A 27,623-nucleotide genomic window follows, 5' to 3' on the forward strand; every position below is an offset into this window, starting at 1 on the left:
TGTTTTATGGCCTGCTCTTTTCATATAGCAATGGACTTATTGTTCTATGTCAATAAATCCACTGCCACACCACCATTTTTCCAGCAGCCTAATATCCAATTATATAGTTGTACCCTTTGATTTTTTTACCAACATCCCCTCCTGTCGCACTTTTGATTGTCTTCAGTATCTGGTTACAACCCTGGAAGGACCACCTTTGTACCTAAATCCTTTCCACAGTTGCCTTATTATTTCCTTAGAATAAATTTGCCGAAGTGGAACTGTTAGCTGTTTTTACTGTTTTGGTTTCACACTGCCAAACTTCCCTCCTTCAAGTATGACAACTCATTCCGTCACCAGCAGCCCATGAAAGCTGTTCCTCCACCCAGAAGGAAGTGCAGACCTGCTCCATGACATCCACTCCCAGCGGAGGAAGGGAGCTACCCTCAGTCTCAGCACTAGGACCCTGAGGATGCTCCGAATGGCAATATTCTGCCAACACAGCCTGATCCCTTAATTAGTCTTGAATTGTGAACCAACAACTCAATCCTAGTCTATGCCAGGTGTCAGACGTTTCTATTCTATCCCCATCTATTTGGATAGAAACCTGGCTTCAACACCTACAGGATGTTTTTGCTAAACAAAATGCCTTGTGGTGGAGGAAACCTCTCTGTGGCCACAGTTAGTCTAATGCAACACAGATCTGTCAACGAACATGCTTCTGCCCACACTCCATCCCTACCAGGGTGATGTTCCTCCATTTTCTAACCTCAGGGTCAAACTCCATCCCACCTCTCCTCAAAGATGAGGTCTACAGTGGTTTGCTGCCTCGAGTTTTGGCAGTTGAGGGCCTGCAGGAAAAGGAGAAAACCCAAGAGGAACTTACATAGTAGTGAAAATGCAAGAAGTGGGCCAGCACCCTGGGGGCCACGCCCGGGAAGGCGGCCAGGAGCGTCTGCAGGTAGACCTCCAGATCCTTCTCCCGCTTCTCCACCAAGCTTCTTGAGTTTTTCCCAATTATCTTTTTGGGCGGAAGGAGATTCTTATCAATCTTTCTCTCTGCCACGAGCTATAAGAAAACATAAGCTTGTCAATCAAGAGTTCCATGAGTGCGCAAGACAAGACAAGGAGCCCAAGGGCAGGCGCTTGTCCCAACTTCCATCGGCCCTCCTGGCAGAAGAAACCAGGATTAGGGCTCAAACTAGTGCACCTGGGATTTGGTCTCATCAAGTGCAATTAGTATTAGAAATACCAATACAATTCCATCTGCAGACTTTGCAGACATTCAGATAAGTAATACCTCCAGGACCCTAAAATCAGCATCCTTTCCAAATCAGAATGAAAACCAATCAGGGTGGTGGCCTGTCTTTAAAACTTCATGCTGCAAATGACCCAGAGAAAGGGAACTCTCTGCACAAGCTAAGAAAGAAACGGAATCCCAGCCAGATATTCAAGTAGAGGCTCTGGAATAGTCAGGTGGAACAAGTTCAAACCTGTTCCCTCTCTAGGAAACTGTCCCAGCATCTCCCACCGGAGCTGGGACTGGCAATCTTAAAACTGAAGTTCAAAAATGCTCCTCGCACATCATCTCATGCTAGGGGTGAACTCCCAGGATCCACCGGGTTTTTTTGCCAATTACATTAATAAACTGGTTTCTTAAAGAACACGAGGCATTGCTCTAAAACTAGTGTGTGGCACAATGGGACCCTGACCTAAAAGCTACCAAGCCCCGAGACAAGGGTCCCCGGCTCTCAAGGGTTACCTTTTCATGCAGGTCATGGAAATCACTGTAGCGGTGCTTGACCGTCCACTCATGGCTGCCATCCGTGACCTGGATGATGTAAACCTAAAAGGGAAAACCGACAGCCCTTGCCCACTGAGCAACAAGGAGAGCCCCGGCCCTTGTTGCAGGACTAAGTTGGGCTGCCCTTGTCCCCCAGCCGCTGCACCTGACACCGGCTGAGGAGCAGGCCCCGGCTCAGCAACCTCCACGGCCCTAGCACTGGATCTGGCAGGCACATGGGATAAGTCTGTGGCTTTATCCCACTTCGAGGAGGAAAAGGTGACTATCATAGTATGCCATCTCTAGTTTTTTACCTCCAGCCTCCAGGCAACTCAAAGCCCAATCCAACCTGAGCTGCAGGCAAGGCCACTCCTTCCAAAGGAGGCAGAAGAGGGCCAGGTCTGGCAGGACCAGCTTCTCTGCTGTATTCTCCCTCCCCTCCCCCCCGCCCCCCACCGGCCCTGACAATATCCTGGAAGCAAGTCCTTTTCCAAACCTTTAAGCTGGTTTGTGGCTATCAATTCTGCTGTTGAGCCAGGAGTTAAGGTACTAACAAGCTGATGGGAGGGTGGGGGAAAGGCAGTGATGGACAAGCAAGCCCCAAAAGAAGACAATGTGGCTCGGCACTTAAGGGAATGGGTCTTGGAGTCAAGGAAGACCTGGGTTTAAAACCTGGTCCTGCCATTTCCTGGCTGTGGCTTATGACTGGGAGCCTCAGTTCTTCCATCTTAAAATCTGGTAGTTTCAAAATCAAATAGGGTAATGCACACAAAATGCTTTGTACTGGGCCTGACACGCAGCCAATGTTCAGGAAAAGCTAGGTGTGTTAGTAATATTCAACTCAGCACACCTGGAGACAAAACAGTAGCGTGGACCTGGATTGCCACATCCCCCACACCCATTCAGAGAAGGGGCTCAGCCCTGAGGAATGAGAGGAGCTTTTGAGAGCTGACCCTCCAGCTGAATGCAGCCCACGGGGGGGGGGGGGGGGGGGGGGGGGGGCGGCGGTCAGCTCCAGCTCAGAGACCTCAACTCTCATCTGGAGGAGGCACCCTGGTCCTAGTATCCCGCCCCTCTCTGCAGCACGCAGGGAAGGGGGAGGAGAAAATAACCCAGCTGAAGCCTCCACTGAGGAGCAGCCATTTCTCCAGGGCCGGCCTGTTGCTCCAGGATCCGCCCCCAGCCCCTCTTCCCAGTCTAGCAGCTTCTCTCCCCCTCCCCCAGCCCAGGAAAGAAGAAAGCCAGAGGAATGACCCTCAGGAGGAGGGTTAGGATGAGGGCGGAGGGGGAGGAGCGAACATAGGGCCAAAGCCCCCCACTTACTCCCCAGCCTCCGGGAACAAAGGACAGGAGGCTGGGAGGTGCTCCGTACGCCCCCACCCCAGGGCCAGTCCCTGCCAAGCAGTTTACCAGGCCCAGAGCCTGGCGTCCAACCCCATCCAGACCAGGAGGGCCTCCTCCTACATCACAGTCTGGAACTCCCCCCGTTTTCTGTCCTCCATCTCCCTCGAAGCCTTGAAGTGTGTGTGGGCGGCTGCTGCCCCAACTGGCCCCCACAGCCCAAGCCCCTAAGGTTCCTGGATCTCGCACTTTCAGCCCTGAGCCACCCCCTCAATTCCGCCGTGGCCGGGCTCCACCCCTCCCCCATTCTTGTCTCCGCTTGACCCCCAGGACCTCGGGGCCCCAGATCCCTCTCTCACTTCTAGAGCAAATTTCAGCGGCGACCCCAGGCCCCCAGATCAAGGCTTGCAGGGCTCTGACCCTTTCCCCGCGATTCTATCCATCAGAGACACCCCTCCCTAGTCCCCCTCCTCCTGGACCCCCTGTCACGTCCTCCGAGGCTGGCGCCCCTCCAGGCCTAGAGAGGATGTAGAGGAACCTCCGCCTCATCTGGACATCCCTCCTCTCCAGACCCCATTTATCCCAGATCCTCGCCTCCAACCCTAGCCTCCTTTCCTGAACGCGTACCCCTGCTCCGAGCTCCCTCCCTGGAGCCCACCCCAGGACCCTCTTCCCGGACTGCGGAGCCCAGACCCTTCCCCAGATTTCCCGATCCCAGGCCCCCTCCTCCCGATCGCGGGGCCCAGACCCCCTCCCCAACCCCTAGACCCGGACTCCGGTTCCAGCCGCCAGCCCCGGCTCCGACGCCCGCGACCCCGGCACACCGTATACGTGTCCACCAGCTCAGAGCCCACAACGCGCGCCTCCTTGGCCGGCTCTGCCTCCCGCTCCGGCCCGAAGCTGCGCGCCGCCGCCGCCGCCATGTTCCGGGCTCCGCCGCCGCCGCCCGGCGCAGACTAGCAGCAGCAGGGGGCGGGGTCAGCGTCCCACCGCCCCCCGGCCCGCGCCCGCGCCCGCGCCCGCGCCCGCGCCCCCGCCCGCGCCGGCCTCTCGCCCCGCCGCCTTCCCGAGCCCTCGCCCCGCCCCTCGCGCGCGGTTGACAGCAGGCGCTGACGGCGCGCGTGCGCAGGCCGTGTGGGCCTTTTCGTTTGCGCAATCTGTGGCGCCGCCGCGCTCCTGGCAGCCGGGAGAAACTGAGGCACGGGGAACGGGCAGCTCTGGGCATTGCCGCTCCGAAGGTCCCGCGCCTCCTGGGCTGCCCGAAGGAAGTCACTGCTCCGCCTGGCCTCAGTTTCCCTCTCCAGAAAAGGGAGGCAGTAATCGCTCCTCACCTGGTTCTTGGGCTCATTCCCTCTAGGGTCCGAGAGGGTCGAAGGAGAAGATGTGAGCTGTGCTTAGAGCGAGTAACTCTGGGCCACTTCTTAACCTCTCCAAGATTCAGAGATCTCCTGTCACGTGGGCTGCTGGAGAATTAAGTGGGTTAATGCATGCAGTGCCCTCATGCAAGGCAGTGAGCTCGTGTGGTTATCGAGAGGGGGCCCTGTAGGAAGGGAAAGGTGTAGGTGGAAGGAAGGGATATGTGCTGGCCATGGGCACAAGAGGAGGGGGCGACAGACTGGCCCTGGACGCAGGAACTACAGTGCTGGAATGGGGGAAGCCCAGGCACAGAAATGGAGCCCTAATCCAGGGCAAGGTCCAGACCTAGAAGAGGGAGGTGGTAGCTGGAGGGGGAGAGTCTGGCACAGATGGGGCATCTGTAAGTGTGTTTGTTGGATGACTGACTGAGTGCAGCTAACCCAAGCCCGGAGCTAGTGCTGCTCTCCCTGGGGAGATGAGAAGTCTGGGGCATGGCTCCTCTGGCACTCCTGGCTGAAGGGCTCCAGACCACAGCACTGTACTCAGCTTGGCATTCGAGGCTTCTTTTGGCAGGTCCCTACACTCTCAGCCTCTCCTTGCATACTGCTGCCCCCGACTCCAGAGAGGTTTAACTTAAGGCAGGGGCTGCCAAGCCACCCAGACTTTGAGCAAGTCACCACCCCTCCAGGAGCCTCGGTTTCCTTATCTGGAAAGTGGGAGTAATATTGCCCACCTCCCTGATTGGATGGGCCTACTACTTTGCAGCTCCTGTCCTGTCCTGGGCTCATGTTCTCACTCATTCAAGAAACCTTTCCAGAGAGTTCCCTGGGGGCCTTGGGGGACAGAGAGAAAGAGACCTGGTCTTTGCAGCCCTTCATCTGCTCCCTGCCCTGGGCAGAGGACACAGGGACTCAGGCCAGCCTGAGATCACCAGGGCTGGGGGAGGGAGTGGAGGATACTGCATGCAGGGGTGGGCTGGGCCGGGAATGCAGTGGGGCAGGGCTATTTAAGCCCAGGGCCGGCTGGCAACCCCAGCAGCCTTCCCTGTGAACTGCCAGCATGGATGACATCTACAAGGCTGCGGTGAGGGACGGCCCTGGGAAGGGCTGGGGTGGGTGGGCCCACTGGGGACTCACTCAGTGCAGGATAAACTCACCCCAGGGATGTGGTGGGGACCAGGCCCTCAAGGGGGAGCTGGGTCTGGTGTTCCAGGATGTGGAAGGGGTGAGGGGTTCAGGGTCTGGAGAGGAGCTCACAGCTTTTAGCCTTTCCCCTGTCTCCAAGGGCCTGTAGTCTGTGTCTGCGCCACATCTCTCTGTATTTGTGTCTCTGATCTGTAGATCTTTGCCTTTCTCAACCTCTTTCCATCTCTTTGTTCCTCCCATGCTGTCTCTCTTAGTCTCCGTTGCTGTCTCCCTGTCACCACCTCTCATAACTCCCCCTCACATTCTGCTTCTCACACACTCACAGCCCCTTGGCTGTTTGAGGATGCCGTGGAGGGTGGGCCCGGGCTTGTGAGGAGGAGCTGCAGAGCTGGAGTCCTGAGCTGGGGAGGGGGCTTTGAAGTCTGTGGCAGTCAGGGAAAGACTGGGCATGAGGAAGAGCCGGGAAGAAGGAACAGTAACGGGGGGCTGCAGCCCCCATCCCGCCTGGCAGGCTCAGGGCTCAGTGGCTTAGCAGGGGGTGAGAGATAGAGGGTGGTCACCCCAAGTCCCTACAGCCTCCTAGGATCACTGAGGGGCTTCAGGTGCTATTTCATCCCAGAGGGGGGTCCTGACCTCCCCCCACCCCAGAGACAAGGACATCTAGCATAGACAGCTGTCCTCAAGGGAACCCCTCCCTCAGCCCCGTGAGTGCGCCCCCTCTCCTGGGCAGGGAAGGGCTACAGCTGGCTCTGGGGGCACCCCTGCCTATCCTGTAGGAGTCCACGGAGCTGGGGGCGGGGGTGGGAGCCCTCCACCCTGTGCCCATACAAGGCCTGGCGGGGCTGGGGACTAATTTTGGCTCCTGAGGCACCAGCAGGCCAGGGGGCCAGATAACACTGCCCCACCCCCTGCATGCCAGAATCCCCAGAACAATCACCAGGTTTAACTTTGTCCCCCGTTAAAAATAGCCCAGTGGCCACCCCGGTCAGGTTACAGTGAGTGGCTTTGACCACCCCCACATTGGTTTCATTGTCCCAACCTGAGGGACAGCTGTCCCTCAGGCCACCCAGCTTGGGTTTCAGCATGGGGGCCAAAAGGGCATGGAGTGGTCATTGACTATTGTTATTCAGGGTCACCTTAGCCCTGGAGAGGGTGCCCACCTGTCACCCTGGCCCTGTGCCCAGCCTCAGTGAGGCCGACTGGGTCACCTTAGGGCTTTGGGGGCTGGGAGGGAGGACTGAGGCCTCCGTTTTGTGACCTGGAAATGGCTTGCCTCTTCCTGGCTTCCATCTTCCCACCTGTAGAATGGGTTGGTTTCCTTGACAGCAACTAAGGCCTGAGTCTGAGTCCTGAGACTTCTTTTCCTCTCTAGGTAGAGCAGCTGACAGAAGAGCAGAAAAATGGTGAGTGCCCCAACACACATGTTGGAGGACAGTAGGGCTGGGCTAGGGGAGCATGAGCACCCCAGGCTGGAGGTCAGGGGCTGGGGTCCCTCTCGCTGTGATCTCAGAGGCCTTAGAGGGAATTGGGCAGGTTGGCAGGTGGTCCCAGGAATCTGGCTTTTTGGGGTCCTGGCTGCTGAGCCCTGGCCACTCTGCCTCCTCCCCCGTTGGACACAGAGTTCAAGGCAGCCTTTGACATCTTCGTGCTGGGCGCCGAGGACGGCTGCATCAGCACCAAGGAGCTGGGCAAGGTGATGAGGATGCTGGGCCAGAACCCCACACCTGAGGAGCTGCAGGAGATGATTGACGAGGTGGATGAGGACGGTGAGCCCCTCTACTCCCCCAGGCCCCAGACCCATAGCACCTGCAGCTTGCTGGGAACCTGAATCCTGGTTCTGCCACTTATTCCTCTGTGCCCTTGAAGGAGCTGTTTAGTCTCTCTGAGCCTTAGTCAGCTCATCTACAAAATGGGCATAATGACCACACTGACTTCGCGGAGTTGGGGTGAGGATGCAGTGAGAACACCAGGGTCTAGCGTCAAGGGCAGTGCCGGCCTGACCATCCCTCTCTAATGGCTGTACCACCTACCTCCAGGCAGCGGCACAGTGGACTTCGATGAGTTCCTGGTCATGATGGTTCGGTGCATGAAGGATGACAGCAAAGGGAAGTCTGAGGAAGAGCTGTCTGACCTCTTTCGCATGTTTGACAAGTGAGTGTGTGACCCTTGACCTCTGACCCTGACCCTAGCAGAGCTGAGGAAAGAGGGACAGTCTTGTGACCTCAAGGCCTCGGTCTCCTGTTCTGTACAATGAAGGAGCGGGATGCCCCATCTCCTAGTGGCCCTGCTCTGCCTTCCAGGGTTGTGGATGGGGCTGCCTCTTCCCCTCCCCTGGCCCCCACCGTGGGCTCTGAGGCCCCCCTCAATCCTCCCTCTGCCCACGCCCCCCCCCCCCCCCAGAAACGCTGATGGCTATATCGACCTGGAGGAGCTGAAGATAATGCTTCAGGCTACCGGTGAGACCATCACGGAGGACGACATTGAGGAGCTCATGAAGGATGGTGACAAGAACAACGATGGCCGCATCGACTATGATGGTGAGCGATGGGTGTGCTAGATCTTGTGCTGCCCATGCCCTGCCCAGCCTCCACCTCTGACCTATGCCTGCTCCTCTCTCCACAGAGTTCCTGGAGTTCATGAAGGGGGTGGAGTAGACGTTGACCCTTGCCCACAGCTGCCAATGCCACCTTCCAACTTCAGCTGGGCCCTGGGGTGGGGGCAGGGGGCCGGGGTCCCCAGGATGTGAGCCTGGGCGTGTCCTTGACAGTGGGCCCTCCATGACTGTCTCCCCCAGCCCTTGTCCCAGGGAATGCAAATAAAGCCCTGCTCCCTGGAGGCCTGGCATCTGGCTCTCATTCCCAGGGGCTGTGGCCTCTTCACCAGGGACCACCCTGCCCTCATGACCGTTTCCTTCCCCATCCCAGAGCCCGTGCTCCAGCCACCCTTGCACACCACCTTCGGCAGGAGGGCTCACATTAGATCAGAGACTACCACACTCCACACCCCATTGGCTCCTTTTCTGTGACTGCTGATGCCCAGGACCCATCTCCAGCGATTCAGCATCTGGAGTCTGTGGTAGCCCAGGAATCTGCATTTAACATGTTCCTGGGGGCCATGACTTTGGTTGGCCAGGTGGCAGCCAAGGGGTCCTGCCCATGGAGAGCAGCAGCTGCAGTGCCTGGCTAGGCCCTGGGTGCCACTTGGCACAGCAGCCCCTGTTCCTTGTCAGCTCTGGCTGGGGAGAAGCCGGGCACCGTCAGGGCCTGTGGCTCTAGTCCATCTGCTCACTGACTTGAATTTCCTGCTGCCAACATTGACTCCCACTGACCGCGGGGCATGTTGTCTACTGTTCTCCCCTCACCTATTTGACCAGTGAGGACCCTGGGGCTCAGAGAGGGGCAGGGGCCTGTCACGGTCATCTGGTGAGTCTGGAGGAGAGCCGAGCCACTGGCTCCCAGCCAAGGGCTCTGTCTGATGGACCAGGTCCAGATGGGAGTAATTTGCAGTTACTGTGAACCCTAGAGGCTCGAGGAACCCCCTCTGCCTCCCTCACAAAGAATGGAGGCACGAGGCCCGGTGGCTCTCAGCTTACTTGGGGTGCCCAGGCCAGAGCTGCAGCCAGGACTGTGACACTGGCCTTGGGGAGAGGGTGCTGCAAGGAAGTGGAGTTGGACAGCTGCCACAGAGTGTCAGCAGCTGTCCTCGCTCCACCCAGCCACTCCACAGCCTCCCCACCTGTGCCCTAGCCTTGGCATTCCCCAGACAAGCCCAGCATTCCGGAGATGGTCTTAGAATTCTGGAGATGCCTCCAGTGGAGGCTGGAGCCAGCAGGAGCTGCCTGGTCCCTGGAGATACCTGGGGGGAGAGGAGATGGATCCCCTCAGCCCTGCCCTTGGGAGCGGAGAATTCAAGGATCTACACATACACTCAGGAATTATGACATCTCAGGCGAGGAGGCAGGGCCACAGTGGGTGGCACCGCCAGCTAGGGCACACACCTACCATGTGCCCCACACAGACTGGATGCTGGGATCCTTCAGAGGGAGGCCTGGTCCCTAATTTTGTGGGATTTACAGTCAACTCAGAAAGACAAGGAGGGAGATGTGTGCAGTGAGGAAACTAGTGCAGTGGAGGTGTGGTGGCCATGAGCTAGAGTGGTCCTGGAAGGCTTCCTGGAGGAAGTGGTACTGAGCCGAGGCCTGAAGAACCACAGGGAACCAGTCATGGGAGGGCATGGGGGAAGACTGGAGCATCTCAGGAGCTGAAAGGCAGTGTTGGGCCAGGCGCCCAGCCCCGGCAGCCTTAGGGCGAGAAGGCCTGGTGGCTCTCAGCACAGTGGGGCGAGAAGATTGCACAGGTTCAGGGTATGTTTTGGGACTAGAATCAACAATTCACTGATGCCTTGGATGTGAGATGTGAGAAGGTGGGGAGTCAAGGATGACCTTTCCTTTCAAGGATGAGACTGCCATTTACTGAGATACGGAAGCCTGGGAGAGGCACAGGTTCTTGGTGGGATATCAGGAAATGGAGGTTCCTTTTTACCTTTAGATTTTTTTTTTTTTGCAATTTTTAACTTTTCATTTTGAAACTGCAGACTAGCAAAAATAGTTCAAAAAACTCCCATTTACACTTTACCCAGCTTCCCCAAATTTTAACATCTTAAATGGCTACAGGCCAATGTTCAAACCCGGGAAATTAACACTGACATACCAGAGGTAACTCATCTGCTGACCTCACTCAGATTTGTCAGTTGTGGGGACCAGCCAGTTTGCATAGCGGTTAACTTTGCACACTCTGCTTCCATGGCCCAGGGTTCGCTGGTTTGGATCCTGGGTGCAGACCTAGCACCACTTATCAGGCCATGCTGTGGCGGTGTCCCACATCTAAAATAGAGGAAGATGGGCACAGATGTTAGCACAGGGCCAATCTTCCTCAGCAAAGAAAAAGTCAATTGCTCTGTTAAAGTCCTCTTCCTGGACTGGGACCCAGCCAGAATTACACATTGCATCTTGTCATCCTGTCCCCTTACATTCCTCCAATCTGTGGCAGTTTCTCAGTCTTTCCTCAGCTTTAATGACCCGACACTTTTGAAGAGTACAAGCCAGTTATTTTGTAGAATCTCGCAATTTGAGTTTATTTGGTGTTTCCTCAGGACTAGATTCAGGTTATGCATTTCTGGAGAGACAATCACGGGAAAGATGGTGAGTCCTTTGTCCATGTCCCATCCTCTGGGACAGGATGGTGGGGATGTCAAAGCGAGGCTGGGACTGAGTCAGAGGGCACAAGGAGAGCTATAAATTCAGGTGTGGTCAGAGTAAGAAGTGCTTCCCCAGCTCTGATCCTGGATGAGGCCTCCAGAGTGAAGATGTGTAGAGAGAGGTAGCCCAGGACTAGGCACCAGGCACCCCACCTGAGCAGTCCAGGGGAGGAGACGTGGCCAGTGGGGTGGGGGAGACCCTGGCTGAGTGAGGGGCCCTGGGAACCAGGAGGAAAGGAATGAGGCATTCAAGACCGCTGATGGCCCTGGGCTTAGGAAACTTGGAAGCCCCCAAGAGCTTGGCCACCTGGACAGGAGAGTTTCACTGGCGTGGTGGGATGGGAGCCCGGCTGGAGAGGGCCAAAGGAGTGAGGCGAGGTAAAGGGGAGATGGCGAGTGTGGACAATACTGGTGACTTTTTTTTTTTTAAATATCTTTTTTTGTTTTTTGCTTTTTTTTTTGAGGAAGATTAACCCTGAGCTAACACCCGCTGCCAATCCTCCTCTCTTTTCTGAGAAAGACTGGCCCTGAGCTAACATCTGTGCCCATCTTCCTCTACTTTATATGTGGGATGCCTACCACAGCATGGCTTGACAAGCAGTGCGTAGGTCCACACCTGGGATCCGAACTAGCGAACCCCAGGCCGCTGAAGCGGAATGTGCAAACTTAACCCCTGTGCCACCGGGCCGGCCCCCAGTACTGGTGACATTTTACAAACTGTCAGGGAACAGAGAAATGGACTGGAGCTAAGAGGAGATGTGGAGTCCAGGGAAGGTCATTTAAGGAGGGGGATCAGAAAATGGCCTGAATGCCTATGGGAACAATCCAGTGAAACTGGAAAAGAGTTAATGCAACACTCAGGGGCAGAGTGGTGGAAGGTGAGTGGCCACAGGTCTCTGGGGGCTCAAGGCCATGAGGGAAGAATTGTGGCAGTGGGGATACTGAGTGTAGGCAGTGGTCATGTCCTTCTTGGTGGCGACTTGGAGGATGGGAACTGAGGTGGAGGGAGGAGAACATGATTGGTGGAGAGGATGACAAGGACCTGAGAGGTGGGGGGGGGGGGGCACCCAGGGGATGTGGGATGCTAATGGATTTGGGGGAGGAGAAGAGAGACATCCTAAGAGTTAAGCCCTCTGTGAACAAAATGGGAGGATGGCTGGGCCAGCTACAAAGAGGGTATATGAGGGAGGTTACTGGTGCCTTAAAGAAGGGGTCCACAGGGAGGGAGCCCCATGGGATTGTCTCAATGTCTCTGTTCCAGGGGCAGGCCCGGGGGTGCAGCAGTTAAGTTTGCACGTTCCGCTTCAGTGGCCCAGGGTTTGCTGGTTCGAATCCAGGGTGCGGACATGGCACAGCATGGCAAGCCATGCTGTGGTAGGCATCCCACATATAAAGTAGAGGAAGATGGGCACAGATGTTAGCTCAGGGCCAGTCTTCCTCAGCAAAAAGAGGAAGATTGGCAGCAGTTAGCTCAGGGCTAATCTTCCTCAAAAAACAAAACAAAACAAAACAAAAAAAGAAACCAATATCTCTGTTCCAAAATGAGGTTGGTCGGGGAGGGACTAGGGATCCATTCCTTCCAGGCATGCCCACCCCAGAATTCTAGCTGGGAGAGGCTGGGCTGCGACCCTCCACGTAGCCAGCTGGTGGCACCTGATGCGTGAACACGCACATCACACATGTATGTGGCCAAGGGCTCACAGCTCCCACTGGCACATGGCATTGTACTCCTCTACATGCGTTACCTACTTCTGTTTTGCTGCGTTCAGTCCTCTCCATTTCTTCTGTGCTGTGTCGTTCTTTGCCTGGATAGTGCTTCCTTCATGAAGCCTCCCTTGATTTCCTCCATTAGAAGCAATCAGGGGAGCATCTCCCACTGGCCCTGCCTCTTCACATTGTGATTGTTTGGTTACTGCCTAGCTTCCCAAGAGGTGGTGGTTTTTCCCGGGTGGCCCAGCCGCCCTGCAGGGCCTGACACAGCTGCAGCTTTGGGACTGCCTGCAGTTCCCACTTTGTCCACGAGATGGCACAAGATGCCTGTGACTGGGCTCATTGATCCAACCATGGGATGGGGGCAGACACTCTTTGGGTCTGGTTTTCCATCTGCAGCCAGCAAGCAGGGGCCTTTACAGAAGATCCTCACCTCCTTCCCAGACTTGGAAACTGAGGTTCAGAGTGGGAGAGGACCTGCCTGAGGCCAAACAACAAGTTAACAGTGGAGTTGGGCCTCCCAGCCCCTGCCCTAGGGTGTTTTTCTGCAGGGTGGAGCGGGCTGCCCCCAATCCTGCTACAATAGACCAGGCCTCCCCTGCAGCCCCAGCTGGGGGCCTGGCTGAGCTGAGACCCCCACAGTGAGCTGGCAGGCTGAGGAGTTGTTGGGCCTCCTGCCCAGAACTGACGGCCAGATGGTGGTTGAGGGGCTGTCCGGCTCAATCTCCAGACAGATATTGGCCCCCGGCCCGGGCTATGGGCCAAAACGTCTGCCCAGGGAGACAGAGGCAGAGGGCCACCACCCCTCCAAGGGCCCAGGATATAATCACTATCTTAGCAGCCCCTGCATAAGCACCCCTCACCAGTTTGGAGAGCTGGTTACACCCCTTGCCCAACCAGGTTAGGGCTCCCAGGGACGAGGCATGTATGTGTCAGAGGGACTGGGTCCTTCTCACACTGACTCAAGGGGCTGACCTGTTTCCCTTCCAGGGATGAGACGGGGAGGGGAGGTGGGGTCCCAGTACCCCTCAGGAGCCCCCAAAACAAAAGAGAGTCCCAGGAATGGGCAGGGCTGAGTGAGGCTTGTTCTTAGCCTGCTGTGCGGGCTGGGCCAGCTCCTTCCCTCTCTGGTGCTCCCAAAGTTTTCTGATGATGATCTGAGGGCTCGGCCTGGTCCATATGGGAGGCCTAATTTGCAGGAGTTTCTCAAATACTGGCAGCTCCATTTCTGGCTCAAGGTTGAAATATTCTTAGGGCCCAGGGCTTCTGATTCTAAGTGTAGGAGTCTGGGGTGGAGTGGAGTGGCAGCTGTTGGGGGGAAGGGACAGGGGCTGCTGTGGGATGGGCGGCATGTGGAAGCCCCCTCACTTGCCCCCATTCAGCCCCTCAGCCTCTTCTCCCCCTTGTCCCTCTTCTGTGGCTCTCCTGCCCCCTGAATCAGAGCTCAGGGCTGAGGGAGTGAGGGTGTTAGCACCTCCCTCTACCCTCCTTCTGGAGGGGTCATGGGTGTAGGGCCTACAGGGCAGAGGGGAACTCTGGGAGGAACCTGCCACTCACTGAGTGGCACTCTGGGCCTTGGGCCTCCAGAAGAACAGGATGGCTGAGGCAGGCAGGGCAATGGGAGGTTCCCTGATACGGGTGGATCCTGCTCCCTGCCCTGGTGAGCTGGGGTGGGGCCTACGGGCCAGACAGGGACAGGCCTGGTGGAGGAGGCTGGGCATTCACCTTTTGCCAATCCCCGATCTGTGAAGTGTGGCCAGACCTCAAGCCCCAACCCTAAACATGGAACCCCCTTAGGCTGGAATGACTCCCCTCAGGCAACTAGGGCCCTGCCAGGGGAACTGGGAAGCCATGTCAAGGCTTTAGGGGGCTGGACCCTGATGGTGTTAGGGACCACGGCTCAGAATCAATTTGTGGCGGTCTCTGTCATGAGCACTGGAGGGGCAGGGAGCAAAGGAGAGCCCAGCCAGACCCCACCCAGCCCACCAACCTCTGACCTCTGATCCCTGAACTCTCTTCCAGGCTATCTCCCCCCTTGACATTTTCCTGGAACCTGGGGACTTGGGTTTGTGAACATTTCTATGTAAACCACCCACACCTCAGCTGGGAAAGTCTCCCCAATTGGGAACCAGCCAATCTGACACAGAGGCATCCAGGGGGCTGGCCGGGGTGGAGGAAGAAGCTGCAGGTGGATGGCGGGGCCCTTGCCCCCTCCCTTCTCCTCCCCGCCTTCCTGGCCCTGGATGGGGTGGAGCCACTGCCTTATAAGTGGCAGGCCTGGCGGCAACAGAGCAAACTACAGCCAGCAGCGGGACCAGAGGGCGCTCCGCGGGCAGCGTGGTGCCCTCGGTTCCCCAGCATGGTCCCCTCGGCCTGGGCCATCTGCTGCCTCCTGGGGGGCCTCCTTCTCCGTGCAGGCAGCCCCAGCCCCGGCCCCAGCGTGCCCCGCCTGCGGCTCTCCTACCGAGGTATGGGCAGTGCATGCCCTGCTTGTGTGCATGTCCGTGGGAACCCTGGACCCTGTGACACCCCCTGCTGTGGGGCCACAGCCAGCTCTGGGCAGTCTGTTCTGCCAGCTGGAGGGATGCAGTCACTCCCTGCACAGCCCGTGGGAAGGACTTCGTGGTTGGTCCCAGGGATGGTGCTCCTGGTTGGCCACCAGAGGCAGGAGCTGCAGCCAGCTGGGAGGAAGGCATGGGAGAGAGACAGGTCTTGGGAGACATGGCCAGGGTGGAGGTGGGAGAGGCAGGGACACATAGTGGGGAACCTGAGGGGGCTGCTGAGAAAAGGAGATGGATGGAGACTCTGAGAGACCTCAATAGAGGTGGGCAGAGAGAGATGGGGAGGGGGCTGAGAAGACATGTCTGGAGGATCTGTCTGCACCCAGCCAGGACTCCTTGCCCAGGGCAGACAGTGGAGGGGCAGGGCAACATCCTCTCCCTCTCATCCCCCTGCAGTGGGGTCTCCTCACCGTCCCCACAGCCTCTCTGCCTACTTTCTTCTTGCAACCCAATTCCCAATTCTGGCCTTTCCTCTTCCGTCTCCCTCCCAGAGACTCTTCGCAGCCTAGGAAGTTCCAGCCTCCCCTCTTTGCCCATCCTGGTCCAGGAGATTCCCCTGCAGATCTAACCTGACATGTTGTGCTGCAGCTGGCACAGGCCTCCTGGGAATCTGTGGAGATGATCCGTGGGAAAAGGTCCCTGAGATAGGCAGAACCCACAGATTCTTCTTCTTGGGGAAACCAGAGGGGTGATCACCTTCCCCTGGGAACCCCAGCCCAAGGGAGGAGACCCAGTCCTGCTCTGGGGAGTCTGAGGCGGGAGACATAACTCCACTCGGAAGAGGCTGAAGCAGGTGTCTGGGGGGAGAATGTGGTCCTGCCCTGGGAGCTGTGGTTTCAGGGGGTGATCAGGCTACAAGAAAAAGCCCAAATAGGGTGAGTTCCTTCCAAATTACTGTCAGCTATGGCGGGCTTCCTGGAAGAGGCCTGGAAGAGTCTGGGGATGGAGTGGGTGCTGGGTCAAGGATGAGCCTTTGGGCAGGCATAGGATGCTCGGCCTTCCCAAGGGTGGCCAGCACCCCTTCCCACCACATCCTGCTACCTGCCCCCTTGCCTGCCCATCACCTCCACCTCCCTTGCTGAACCCCTGGCACCTATATCAGGATCCTTGACTCCTGGGACCAGATCCCCAGACAGTCCCCTCCGCCCCCTGCCCCCATCCCTGAGGCCTGGGTCACCAGTGTCTATGGAGGAGAAAATCCTCTTTAGCCACAGTCCTGGTCTAGAGCCTGAAGCTCTACCTGGCCATACCTGGCCTCTCCCACACCCAGGCCTTTGCCATGTGCTCCTCTGCTGGGAGTGCTCTCCCCTGCCTGTCCACCTGTCCCCCCAAGTCAGGCTTACACAATGCTCACCCACCCTTCCTCAAGGTTCTCCCAGCACTTTGCCCAGCTTGCTGCCATATTTCTGCCAGCAGGGCCATCTTCCCTGGGGACTGGGTAGGGCACAGATGGGCCAGTGGGAAGAAGATGTTAAATGACAGATCAAGAGGCTAAGGCATGGAAGAGTAGGAGGCAGGCCCCTGGGTGGGCTGGGCTGGGTGGGAGGCTCAGAGCCTCCTGTCCCACCCACCCCCAGGAGCCATTTCTCAGAAGCTCTCCAGCAGCCCTGTGCAAGGAAACATTTTCCAGATGTGAGTGTGTGGGGGCTGAATGCACAGCTGAGGCCCTCCACCTCCACGCCTTGGCTGGGGAAGTGGGCTGAGCAGTAGGCCCTTACCCCCTCCCTTGCTCCCTCCTAGACCTCCTGTCTGCCAACCGCTCTGCCATCTTTCTGGGTCCCCGGGGCTCCCTGGACCTTCGGGCCATGTACCTGGATGAGTACCGGGACTGCCTCTTTCTGGGGGGCCGTGATGCTCTCTACTCTCTGCAGCTGGACCAGGCATGGCTGGATCCCCGGGAGGTGAGCTGGACTGACTGGAGAGAGGGTCTGTCTGAGAGCTGGTCTTCTTGGGATGGGAAGCTGGGTGGGGAAACTGAGGCTGTAAGGTCAGGAGTCAGCTAGGCTGTGTTTCAGGTCCTGTGGCCTCCGCAGCCAGGACAGAGGGAAGAGTGTGTTCGCAAGGGAAGAGATCCTTTGGTGAGTGCTGTCGGGAGTGACTGCCCCCCAACCCCGACCAATACCCAGGCCCTGACCCCCAGGATAGCCTGTGGCCACTCCCCCAGGTGCCTATGCTGGGGGCCTTTGGAGCACATCCTTAGGGCCTTTGAAGGTCTGTGAAGAATGTTACCCTCATCTTAGATCCCCAGAGCTGATCAGTCAGGCAGGACTGAGCCTCGGGGCCCAAGAAGACAGTGAGCATCCTTCATCCCCTCCCCCCATCTTCTCCCCGCTAGATGGAGTGTGCCAACTTTGTGCGGGTGCTGCAGCCCCACAATCGGACCCACCTGCTGGTGTGTGGCACTGGGGCCTTCCAGCCCACCTGTGCCCTCATCACTGTTGGGCACCGTGGAGAGGTGAGCTTGTGGTGGGCCCCACAAAGGACTGGGAAGCAGTGACATTTCCTCCCTGCTGCCTGAACGCTCCCCATTGAGCCTGGGTCTGGGCAGAGGGGGCAGGGGCCTGAAAGGCGCCTTTGTGCCAGGGAGCTGACCCCATCGACAAGGTCTTGAATGAGGGCGCCTTCTGCCCACCCCCACTCTCTAGCTGCACGCGATGGGCACTGCCCCAGTGTGGGGGCTGGTGCTGCTTTCCCAGGTAACACCCCTCCCTGCCTCTCCCCCAGCATGTGCTCCACCTGGAGCCCGGCAGTGTAGAAAGTGGGCGGGGGCGATGCCCACATGAGCCCAGCCGTCCCTTTGCCAGCACTTTTGTAGGTGAGTGATCCCCAGGCCCACCTGGGGACAGGGAGCATGGAGCTAGCCAATGTCATTGGGAATGGATGGTAGCTGGGCCCTCCTCCCGACTCTGCCTCCCACCCCTATCCTAGGTGGGGATCTGTACACAGGCCTCACTGCCGACTTCCTTGGGCGTGAGGCCATGATCTTCCGGAGTGGGGGTCCCCGGCCAGCCTTGCGTTCTGACTCTGACCAGAATCTCCTGCATGGTGAGCTCAGGGGTCTTCTGAGGGCAAGGCTGGCTGGAGTCTGCCCCCCGCATTAGCAGGGAGGCAGGAGAGCTGATGCTAGAGTGGGGACTGGAGGGGCAGACCATCCCCACTCTACTCCCTGGGACTTCAGCCTCCAGTGGGGTCCCTGAACCTCTTCCGTTCCCCTAGGGTTCAGCCCCCTGTCCTCCCCTGTGAGGCCCACCCCCCGCACCAGCTTCATCATGTCACCTCACAGATCCCCGGTTTGTTATGGCGGCCCGGATCCCTGACAACTCAGACCGGGACGATGACAAGGTGTACTTCTTCTTCTCGGAGACTGTCCCCTCGCCAGATGGTGGCCCAGGCCGTGTCACCGTCAGCCGTGTGGGCCGTGTTTGTGTGGTGAGAGCTGTGAAGGGGTGGTAAGGTTCAAGTCCTTGCCACACCCACCTTCCTCAACCTGTCCTCACCAGCAGTAGTAGGGAAACTGAGGCAGGGGTGTGAAACCGCCGTCCATGCCTCTCCCCCTAAGGGTGAGGGTTTAGGAGCAGGAGGAAGGCCTGTCCTCATGGGCCCAAGGCTGACTCTGGCCCCCGACCCCCAGAATGACGCTGGTGGCCAGCGGGTGCTGGTGAACAAATGGAGCACCTTCCTCAAGGCCAGGCTGGTCTGCTCGGTGCCTGGCCTCGGTGGTGCTGAGACCCACTTTGATCAGCTGGGTAAGGACATCTCCAGGGGGAGGCCAGGGTGCGGCAGCAGGGAGGGCTCAGAGCCAGTGAGTGGGGGTCACTGGCAATGGCCTTCTGTCTCCTAGAGGATGTGTTTCTGCTGTGGCCCAAGGCAGGGAAGAGCCTCGAGGTGTATGCACTGTTCAGCACGGTCAGGTGGGCACACCAGCCTCCCTTCACCTCCCACCCCTGGCCTGGTCTCTGCACCCTCAGCTTCCTCTGTTGAGCCTCTGCCTTCATGTCCTGGCCTTGCCATGGGTCCCTGTCTCTGTCCCTGACACAGGGACTCCATGGCTGTGTTCTCTGCCTCATTCTCTTTGCCTTTGCCTCGATGTCCTTGTTTTTCGGTTTCTGCTGGCTGCAGGCACTGTCACCCTCTGCCCTGACCGTGGAACCAGGCTGCCCCCTTCCTGCCTATCATGGCCACTCTGGCCTGATTGTCCCTGTCCGCCCTTGGCAGTGCTGTGTTCCAGGGCTTCGCTGTCTGCGTGTATCACATGGTGGACATCTGGGAGGTCTTCAAGGGGCCCTTTGCCCACCAAGATGGTCCCCAGCACCAGTGGGGGCCCTATGGGGGCAAGGTGCCCTTCCCTCGCCCTGGCATGGTGAGTATCTGCCCAGGGCCAGGCCAGGGAAGAGGGCTGAGCAGATGCCAGGAGGGACTCCGCCTTGGGACAGCCTTGTAGCTGCGTGTAGCACCATGGCAGTGGCTGGGCTGGGGCTCTAGAGGTGCTGGGCGGAGTGAGGAGGGGAGCGAAGCCCTGACCATGTTAAGGAGTCCTCGTACAGGGAGAGTGGTCCCTCTGAGGTTGGTGTGCCCAGGCAGTGGGGCATGGAAACAGATTGGGGTGGGGAACCGGCCATTCCAGGATGCTTCAGGCACTCCCTTTGCTGCTTCCCACAGTGCCCTAGCAAGATGACTGCGCAGCCAGGACGACCCTTTGGCAGCACCAAGGACTACCCGGACGAGGTGCTACATTTTGCCCGAGCCCACCCACTCATGTTCCAGCCTGTGCGGCCTCGGCAGGGCCGCCCTGTCCTTGTCAAAACCCACCTAGCCCAGCAGCTGCGCCAGATCGTGGTGGACCGAGTGGAGGCAGAGGATGGGACCTACGATGTCATGTTCCTGGGGACTGGTGAGTGGCCTGAGTCAGGTGGCTGGGCCGGGGAGGTGTGCAGGGGCCCAGGCTGGCCCCTCCTCTCTTACTGACCCCTTCTCCTCTGCCCTAGACTCAGGTTCCGTGCTCAAGGTCATTGCTCTCCAGGCTGGGGGCTCTGCGGAACCTGAGGAGGTAGTTCTGGAGGAGCTTCAGGTGTTTAAGGTGAGCAGGGGATTGATGAGAGGAGTCCCCTCAATCCCAGTCCCTGGGTCTAGGCCTCCCTCCAGGGAGGCAGGAGCAAAGACAGGAGGGAGAAGGGACTGTCTTTACTGAACCTGCAGCCGGGGGGATGAAAGTGATGACACTCACTGGTGCAGAGGCCTTGCTGATGCTTCTGAATGACTGTGGGGCCTGGAGATGCAGTCTGTGAGCTGAAAGTTGGAGGCTCAGGGAGGGACGGCCAAGGTGAGCACCCTTTGACAAAGCCCTGCCAGGTTCAAGTCCCGGTGAGGGGGTGGCTGAGACCCCAAGTCCCCAAGGGGTTCTGTTGGCCCATCTATGGAATCAGACAGGGGGTCATCTATGTCAGGGGTACTGTTGTGCCTCCTGACATAGGATGGTTGATTTGGGACAGCTGCTTCATTGCTTGGGAACAGAGCTGTGGGAGGGGACACTGGAGCTTTGTGCTTTCAGCCAAGCCTCCTGCTTGGAGGCCAGCCAGGGTGAGGGGACCTTTCTTGTAACCCGATGTCTGGGAAAGACTGTCTGGCCTTAGTTGCCAGGGTGTGCGTTGACCCAGGCTGGGAGGTAGGTGGCTCCCACACCAGAGGCTGGAGGAGGCTGAAAGCAGGGAGGCAGAGGAAGTCTCCCCCAAGCCCACCCTCGCTGAGACCCTGCTCCATCCCCAGGTGCCCACACCCATCACTGAAATGGAGATCTCTGTCAAAAGGGTAAGAGCAGCTGCCTCCTCCCTACCCCTCCACCCTCTCCACCCCTGCCCGCAGCCTCCTTGAGTGCTGCTGTTGTCTGCTGGGAAGCCCCACTACAGCACGCCCTGCAGCTGCCTGATTAGGCCTTGCAATGAGGGGTGAGAGTCCAGCTGGGAGCTGAGAGTCCCATGAATGAAACCAGTAGGCAGTGGGAGACCCCAAGTAAGTGAGGCTGTGTTCAGATAAGGGGAGATCCACAAAGGCTGGTTCCTCAGGGAAGGCAAACCTACTTAAAAACAAAGTCCAGATTCTAAATCAAACAGGGGAGTCTCCTAGAGGTCTGCTGTGTCCTTTGCAAGTGGCAAATACCATCTCCCCAAGTTTATCTTTGGGTAAATCCTGACTTTTGTACTGGGATTGATTAAATCAGAGTGTACCTCTAAGGTCAGAGGCAAGTCATGATAAAGTTAGAGGGCAAAGGTCAGCAGAAGGGAGGGCCTGGAGAAGCCCCTCAGAGAAAAGCCCCCAGGTCTGCCCCATCAGCTGCATGTCCTAGCACAGGATCTGGTGTATAGCAGGTGGGTGATAAATATTCTTTGTTTCTGTGAATGCACCCAAAAGGTTCTGGAGGACCACTTGCAAATGGCAGGAGGTCTCAGGAAACCCAAGGGGGCTGAGAGCCTAGCTGCTTCTGGGGAAGCCCAGGCTCACCATGGGCTCTGGCTATGTACCTCCCCAGCAAATGCTGTACGTGGGCTCGAGGCTGGGCGTGGCCCGGCTGCAGCTGCACCAGTGTGAGACTTATGGCAGTGCCTGTGCAGAGTGCTGCCTGGCCCGGGACCCATACTGCGCCTGGGATGGTGCCTCCTGCACCCACTACCGGCCGGGCACCAGCAAGCGCCGGTTCCGCCGGCAGGACATCCGGCACGGCAACCCTGCCCTGCAGTGCCTGGGCCAGAGCCGGGAAGGTGAGTGGCGGCTGGCATGGGGGTGCCAGTTGGGCTCCCACAAGGTCCTTACTCACCCATGGCCTGGGTTCGACCCTTGTGAAGTGGGGCCTTGGACTGGTCTGTTGTTTCAAACAGTCCTCAGCTTCTCTGTCTCTGCAGCTCCTGTCAGTATATAGTATAAAGTCTGTGGACAGAGTGACTGGCTTGGAGATTGATGGACATAGGTCCCTGTCACACTGGTGGGGGCTTCTGGGCTGTGGGCATCAGTTGGCCCCCGGTTCCCCATAGTTCCTAAGCTGAGCCTACCTCTGCCTCCTTCCAGCGGAGGCTGCAGGACTCGTGGCGACCACCACAGTCTACGGCACGGAGCACAACAGCACCTTCCTGGAGTGCCTGCCCAAGTCTCCCCAGGCTGCTGTGCGCTGGTTCTTGCAGAGGCCAGGGGACGAAGGGTCCGACCAGGTGAGCAAGCACTCTGCCTCCAGCCTGTATGTGTCCTGAGGTCACACCCCTCCCTGAACTCCAAGTCCTGAGCTCTAGGAAGGGGCTCTAAGGGGAACCTGCCAAGATCAACCAAAGAAAATTTTGTATTAGGTCCCTGGGGTGCCCCTGTTCCTGCCATCTGGGAATGCTCAGGCCAGATGTGGCTGGAACTCCTCCAGTAGTAAGGAGCCCTTAACTTCCAAGGCAATGAGCTAAGCTCTGAGACGTGGCTAGCAGAGATGGAAGAGAGGGAAGGGGATCTGGGCTGTTCAGGAAGCCCCCTATGCTTACATGTATGGTTCATCTTTGAGGGGCTCTCTTCCCCAAGGGTTCTTAGTCCTCTATCCCAGGCCTAGGCCTCTGACCACTGGCCCTAGCACACACCACCCTCCCCTCAACCCCACACATACTGCCTGGCCTCATACTTCCTCCCTGGAGTCCAGCTGTCTGCATAGGCCCCTCCTCCCCTATCTGGAAAGGTCTGTCAACCCCAGAGATGGTTTCAGTCTGGGGCCTGAGGATGTGTGTGGGTGGGGCAGGGTGAGGAACCATTCTCCAGCTGCTCCCACAGGCAGGGAAGGAGGGAGTGGGTTGATTAAAGGAAGAGCTCTCCTTCCAGCTTGGGAACTGGAGGAGGCCAGCCTTGAGCCAGCTGTTGGGCTGGGCACTGAGAAGACTCCCCCAGGGGGCCAGGGGCAGGGGGAGCACACACTAACCGCCTAAGCACTTCAGCCTCAACTTACAGATGTGCAGACACTGTTTGGGCCAGAGATGGGGCCGGATCAGAACAGCACTTGGGCCTCCCACACTGTGATGGGCACTCAGCCCACCCCTGGCTGAGGCTGTGAGCCCTGCACTGTTGGGGGAGTGAATAATGCAGACCAAGACAGGGAAGACTGTGTGTGTGGAGAGTGGAGAGGAGTTCTAGTACTCGGGCTGGGGGTACAGACCCCCCTGAGTAAAATACCCTCTTACCCCCTCCGCTCCCTGGGAATGTGTGCCAGGGTCCCCTAAAGCCAAGATAGGTGCCTCAGACCCCTGACTAGCGATAATCAGTCAGTCAAATCTTTGGAAAGCCCCCTTTGCAGGCTCTGTCCTGGGTTATGGGAAGGTGACGCCCTGCCGGCAATTAGCTCATAGTCTCGAGGAGGAGGCCAAGCCTGCCAAGCTGCTGGGCCCCTCCTGGGAAGGGGAGAATGGGTGAGGGGAAGTGCCCAAGCACTGGGCCCTGAGATGGCAAATTTGGAAAAGCAAGGGGCAAAGAAGTTGATGGTGTGTGGGGCCCTGCTCCACGCCCTCATCATACCCTCCCTTGTGCCTGGCAGGTGAAGACAGATGAGCGAGTCCTACAGACAGAGCAGGGGCTGCTGTTCCGCAGGCTCAGCCGCTTGGATGCAGGCACCTACACCTGCACGACACTGGAGCACGGCTTCTCCCAGATGGTGGTCCGCCTGGCTCTGGAGGTGATCATAGCCACACAGCTCGACAGCCTGTTCCCTAGGGTGCCGCGGCCAGAGGATCCCCCAGCCCGAGGAGGCCTGGCCTCCACCCCAACCAAGGCTTGGTACAAGGACATCCTGCAGCTCATCGGCTTTGCCAACCTGCCCCGGGTGGATGAGTACTGTGAGCGTGTGTGGTGCTCCTCCCGGAGCCGGGGCAAACAAGCCAAGGGCAAGAGCTGGGCAGGGCTGGAGCTGGGCAAGAAGGTGAAGAGCCGGGTGCAGGCAGAGCGTAATCGGACGCCCCGGGAGGTGGAGGCCACATAGAAGAGGGCAGAGAAGGGGGCAGTCAGGATGGGCTGGATGGCCCCGCAGCAGCCCCCAGCGTCTCCCACTCACCCAGCTAGGGCAGAAGGGGCCGGTGGGCCTGATTGCCTCTTAGAGATGGGAGTCTCTACCCCCGATACCCCTACCAGGCTGTCACAGGAAAGGCTGGGGCCTGATGGAGGGGCCCTGTGCCAGAGGCCTGTTCCCTGCCCCTCTCTGTGCTTTCAGTTCCAGTCTGGAGCCAGCACCCTCTGGTCGCTGGCAACCCCAGTGGGCCTGTTATTTGTTCTCAGAGATGGCCCCCAGAGCACATTTCCGGTTGTGCCCAGAGGCGAGAGGGCTGGGTGGTTCTTTCCCAGCCTGCAGAACAATGGCCATTCTGAGTGACCCTTAGAGAGGGTGTGTGGGTGTGACTGAGGAGGTGTCTGGGCAGGGGACCTCAGGCAGCCAGAGGAGGGTGGAAGTGGCCTCTAAGCTAGCACCTGTTAAGGAGACCTACCCTGACTGAGTTGGGGAGGGAAAGCGGAGGTGCTGAGAAGGTGGAACAGCAAGACCCCTGCCCTACTTTGTGCCTGGATATCTTGGTGGCTCCCCGCCACTGTCTACCACCTCTTCTCCATCTCAGAATCACAGAAGCACAGACTGCTAGAGCTCCCTGGGACCTGGGGTGGTCTGGGCCTCAGGCCTCACTTCATAAACCAAGGGTGGGGGGTGGTCTCACAGCCTGTCTTCCCTTCCCCAGGTCCCAGAGCTGCCAGGCCAGCTTTCCTGGGATGCCCACACTTCCTGATAGGATTTTTCTTCCCCACCCTCAAAGTCTCCATGCTGATGAGCAGGAAAAGGGGAGGGATCTAGGAGAACGTCATCTCCCATCTCTGCAGACTAGAGAATGGGAAGAGGGGAGTGGAGGAAGTGTGTGGGTGGGAGGAGTGGGCTGTCTGTCCCAGGGCAATGCAAGCACACCCAAAGCCTGGGAGGGTGGGAATGTGGTGGCTCTGTGAGCAGGCTGCAGCCGGTGGACAGGATGAGGGGCAGGGCTTTGGTGGGGGCCACAGAGGATTGAGAGGTTTTTGAGATGGAGAGTGAGTGGGAAACCCTAGGATGGACTATGAAATTCATAAGCAGGCATTCTCAAGGACTCAAGATGGCAACCGTTAGCTCAGGAGCCACTGGGAAGGCCAGATGTTTCTCACCCTGGAATCTGGTTTTTGCTAAATAAGAGTTGGTCGTGGATGATTCACTTATGAAAGCTTTTTTCTTTTAAGGGAAAGAATGCAGGGAAAAAAGCTGCTAAGTCCTGCTGGTTCTTGGGGCTGAGGCTCAGGTGGCCAGGATACATTCTGTCTGGGCGTGTAGGGAGGTGTTTTTGCCATCAGCAGTAATGTGTTTCTTGGGCTGGGGAGCACAGAGGGGGAGGAGGAGGAGGACTAAATGAAAAGTTGTTCCCAGCCTGCATATGAACAAGTTAATGACGCACAAAACCAACAGGAGGGAGACAAGAGCATCGGGTTCACGATTCCCTCCATTAAAAAAACCAAGATGAAGAAAGGAGGAAAAAAAAGATAAAAAGCAAGACAAGGCTTCCTGTCCCATTGAACTCAAACCCAGGCTGCATCTGCCTTGGACTTCATCCGAGCCCCCCATCTCCAGAGAACTGGCTTCTGAAATAAGTCACCCTTCCCCGCTTTGACTGCACAGTAAGCGAACCAGAAGCACTGAGGTTCACCTGACAACACTTTGGGGAAGCCCCTGGCCTAGGGCTGCAGTGGCTGAGATGTCAACAGCTAAAAGCAGAGGAGAGAAAGAGTATGGGATGGGGGCTGGAGAAGAGAGGGGAAGTAGAGAGAGAGGTGATGGAAGAGGGGGGAGAGAGAGTGCAGAGCCCCAGGAAAGGGTGTCAGAGCTGCAGCTTGCTCTGCTTCTCTGTCCCTGGGAAGCCAGAAAGAGAGGACGAGGCACTCAGTGGCCTTTACACTGGGCCCAGGTGTGACTGGCTCCAGGCAGAGTCCTTTGAGGAAGTTACTCTGAAAAATGGAGGGAGAAGGAACTCAAAATCCTGAACAATGAAAACCTGCACTTGGAAAATTATGGACGCTTCTCCCAGCTCCCCACACCCCTACCCCTATCGGACTGTGTGTTATTAAGTCCTGGAAATGCTTCTATGTGTGAATTCTATTTTTGTATTCATATGTTGAGATGGGCCTTGTGGTTTCTCTGTCTTCAGAGCACACTTCTCATAGTTACTATTGTTATTTTTATTGTCATGACTGCCCGGAGTCTGGTGAGGATAGTGCAGTGATCTACCACACAGAATCTACAAGGAAAGGGATGAAGTTAATATTTGCATCACATAATTATATTGTTATTGTATCTGTGTATTTCTGTACTAAATTGACTGATGCCATCTGCATGAACTGAAAATGAAGAGCCTTCCCCCTCCATTCCAGTAGGGAGAAGGCCACGCTAGCTGGTATTTTCTAGGAGGGAGGGAAATGGGCAGCAGGGGAAGGAAGGAGTCAGAAGGCTTTGTCTATGAAGCTGAAATTGCTCATTAAATTACGAAAGTCCTGCCCTGCAGCCTTCTGAGACTGACCTTCTTGGAACTTCAAGAGGCTCCCGAGTCAGAAAAAAACCTGCTGGCAAAGCGCAGATGGGCATACAGGCAGCCCTGCCCCTTTCCCACAATAACGCTTGATATCTGTAACAGCAGCTCTTGGCCTGGTGCCTATCTTCATCCCAAGCCACATACCAACCTATATTAAGGGCACTGTGCTCTTGCCTGGGGGGCCGGACTGTGCTGTGGGGGCTGCAGCTTCTGGGGAAGAGGGGAGGCCCTGGGAGTCTGGGTGTGCTGCAGAAGGCACCTCTGACCACAGTTCCACTCCCCCAGTGACATCATGCCTCTGCCCAAAAGCAGACTCCACTGGTGCTGGAGGGAGATGGGAAAAGGCAGGGGTGCTTTAAAGATGGGAGGGACATTACCCCACCTCACTAGGAAGACTAGCCTCTTGTTTGGGTGGGCCCCTCAATCCATGCTATAGACTAGGGGGCTTAAGAGAATAGGTTAGTCATCAGTCCCATCTTGCAGCCCAGGCCCTGGAGTGGGGGCCTCCTTGCAGCCTCTGGCCCCTGCACAAACGCCCAGGCCTGAGAAAACCTGAAACCCCATTGCTCTGCCCCAAGCCATCATCTCCACTGACTGAGAAGCATCACTAGAACACCCACTTGGTGCTGAGTGCTGGACTGGGAGGGGTGTGTGAATGAGACCTCCACAGCCCCCTTCTCCCCACGGGTGCACACAGTCTCTGCTCCCCTGTCACTGCCACCCATGCCCTGAAGACCCCCTCTTCCAGCCTGGACTTTTTCCTGGCCCCCCACGCCCCCTCCCATCTCCCATCTTGAGCCCTATTTCCGGCCTAAGGGATTTCACTCTATATTCCTCTCCCAGGTTTTTCCTCTAAGTCTCATACTTCCGCTGGTCTTTGGGCCTCTGTTTCATGATTTCCCAA

The 27,623-nt window shown here is 57.6% G+C and overlaps 3 protein-coding genes across 12 annotated transcripts in view; 2 read left to right on the forward strand and 1 right to left on the reverse strand.

The window, feature by feature from the left end:
* Positions 1–4,138, reverse strand: part of NISCH (nischarin) — a 34,739-nt gene extending 30,601 nt beyond the window's left edge. For 2 of the 9 annotated variants that reach the window (XM_070237445.1, XM_070237444.1), the window contains exons 1-4: positions 3,928–4,067; positions 2,613–2,683; positions 1,742–1,825; positions 866–1,048 (exon numbers count right to left, since the gene is read on the reverse strand). In XM_070237445.1, coding sequence (XP_070093546.1) covers positions 866–1,048; positions 1,742–1,825; positions 2,613–2,651 — 306 coding nt within the window. In that variant the 5' untranslated portion in view covers positions 2,652–2,683; positions 3,928–4,067. Of the gene's footprint in view, positions 1–865; positions 1,049–1,741; positions 1,826–2,612; positions 2,684–3,927 lie in introns of all 9 variants that reach the window. The other 7 variants (XM_070237448.1, XM_023620315.2, XM_005600581.4 and 4 more) reach the window with 4 other exon arrangements.
* A 90-nt stretch (positions 4,139–4,228) lies between these two features.
* TNNC1 (troponin C1, slow skeletal and cardiac type) lies at positions 4,229–8,439 on the forward strand. Its single transcript, XM_001493270.7, has 6 exons — positions 4,229–5,542; positions 6,977–7,007; positions 7,224–7,370; positions 7,641–7,755; positions 8,005–8,141; positions 8,227–8,439. The coding sequence occupies exons 1-6, from the start codon at positions 5,519–5,521 to the stop codon at positions 8,256–8,258; spliced, it is 486 nt and encodes a 161-aa protein (XP_001493320.1). The 5' UTR covers positions 4,229–5,518; the 3' UTR covers positions 8,259–8,439.
* Positions 8,440–14,803: 6,364 nt separating this feature from the next.
* Positions 14,804–26,691, forward strand: SEMA3G (semaphorin 3G). Of its 2 annotated transcripts, XR_011426873.1 has the most exons (17): positions 14,847–15,038; positions 16,872–17,032; positions 17,147–17,209; positions 17,467–17,586; positions 17,856–17,946; positions 18,060–18,176; positions 18,415–18,560; positions 18,763–18,877; positions 18,973–19,042; positions 19,347–19,491; positions 19,791–20,022; positions 20,117–20,208; positions 20,895–20,936; positions 21,655–21,883; positions 22,188–22,327; positions 23,674–24,764; positions 24,857–26,691. XR_011426873.1 is itself a non-coding variant. In XM_001915888.5 (16 exons), the coding sequence occupies exons 1-16, from the start codon at positions 14,930–14,932 to the stop codon at positions 24,112–24,114; spliced, it is 2,313 nt and encodes a 770-aa protein (XP_001915923.1). In that variant the 5' UTR covers positions 14,804–14,929; the 3' UTR covers positions 24,115–26,691. The 2 variants fall into 2 exon arrangements, 1 of the variants encoding a protein (XP_001915923.1); XM_001915888.5 differs by having other exon boundaries at positions 14,804–15,038; positions 23,674–26,691.
* Positions 26,692–27,623: the final 932 nt, after the last annotated feature.

Source organism: Equus caballus, chromosome 16 (genome assembly GCF_041296265.1).
Source record: "Equus caballus isolate H_3958 breed thoroughbred chromosome 16, TB-T2T, whole genome shotgun sequence".
NCBI classification, from domain to species: Eukaryota; Metazoa; Chordata; class Mammalia; order Perissodactyla; family Equidae; genus Equus; species Equus caballus.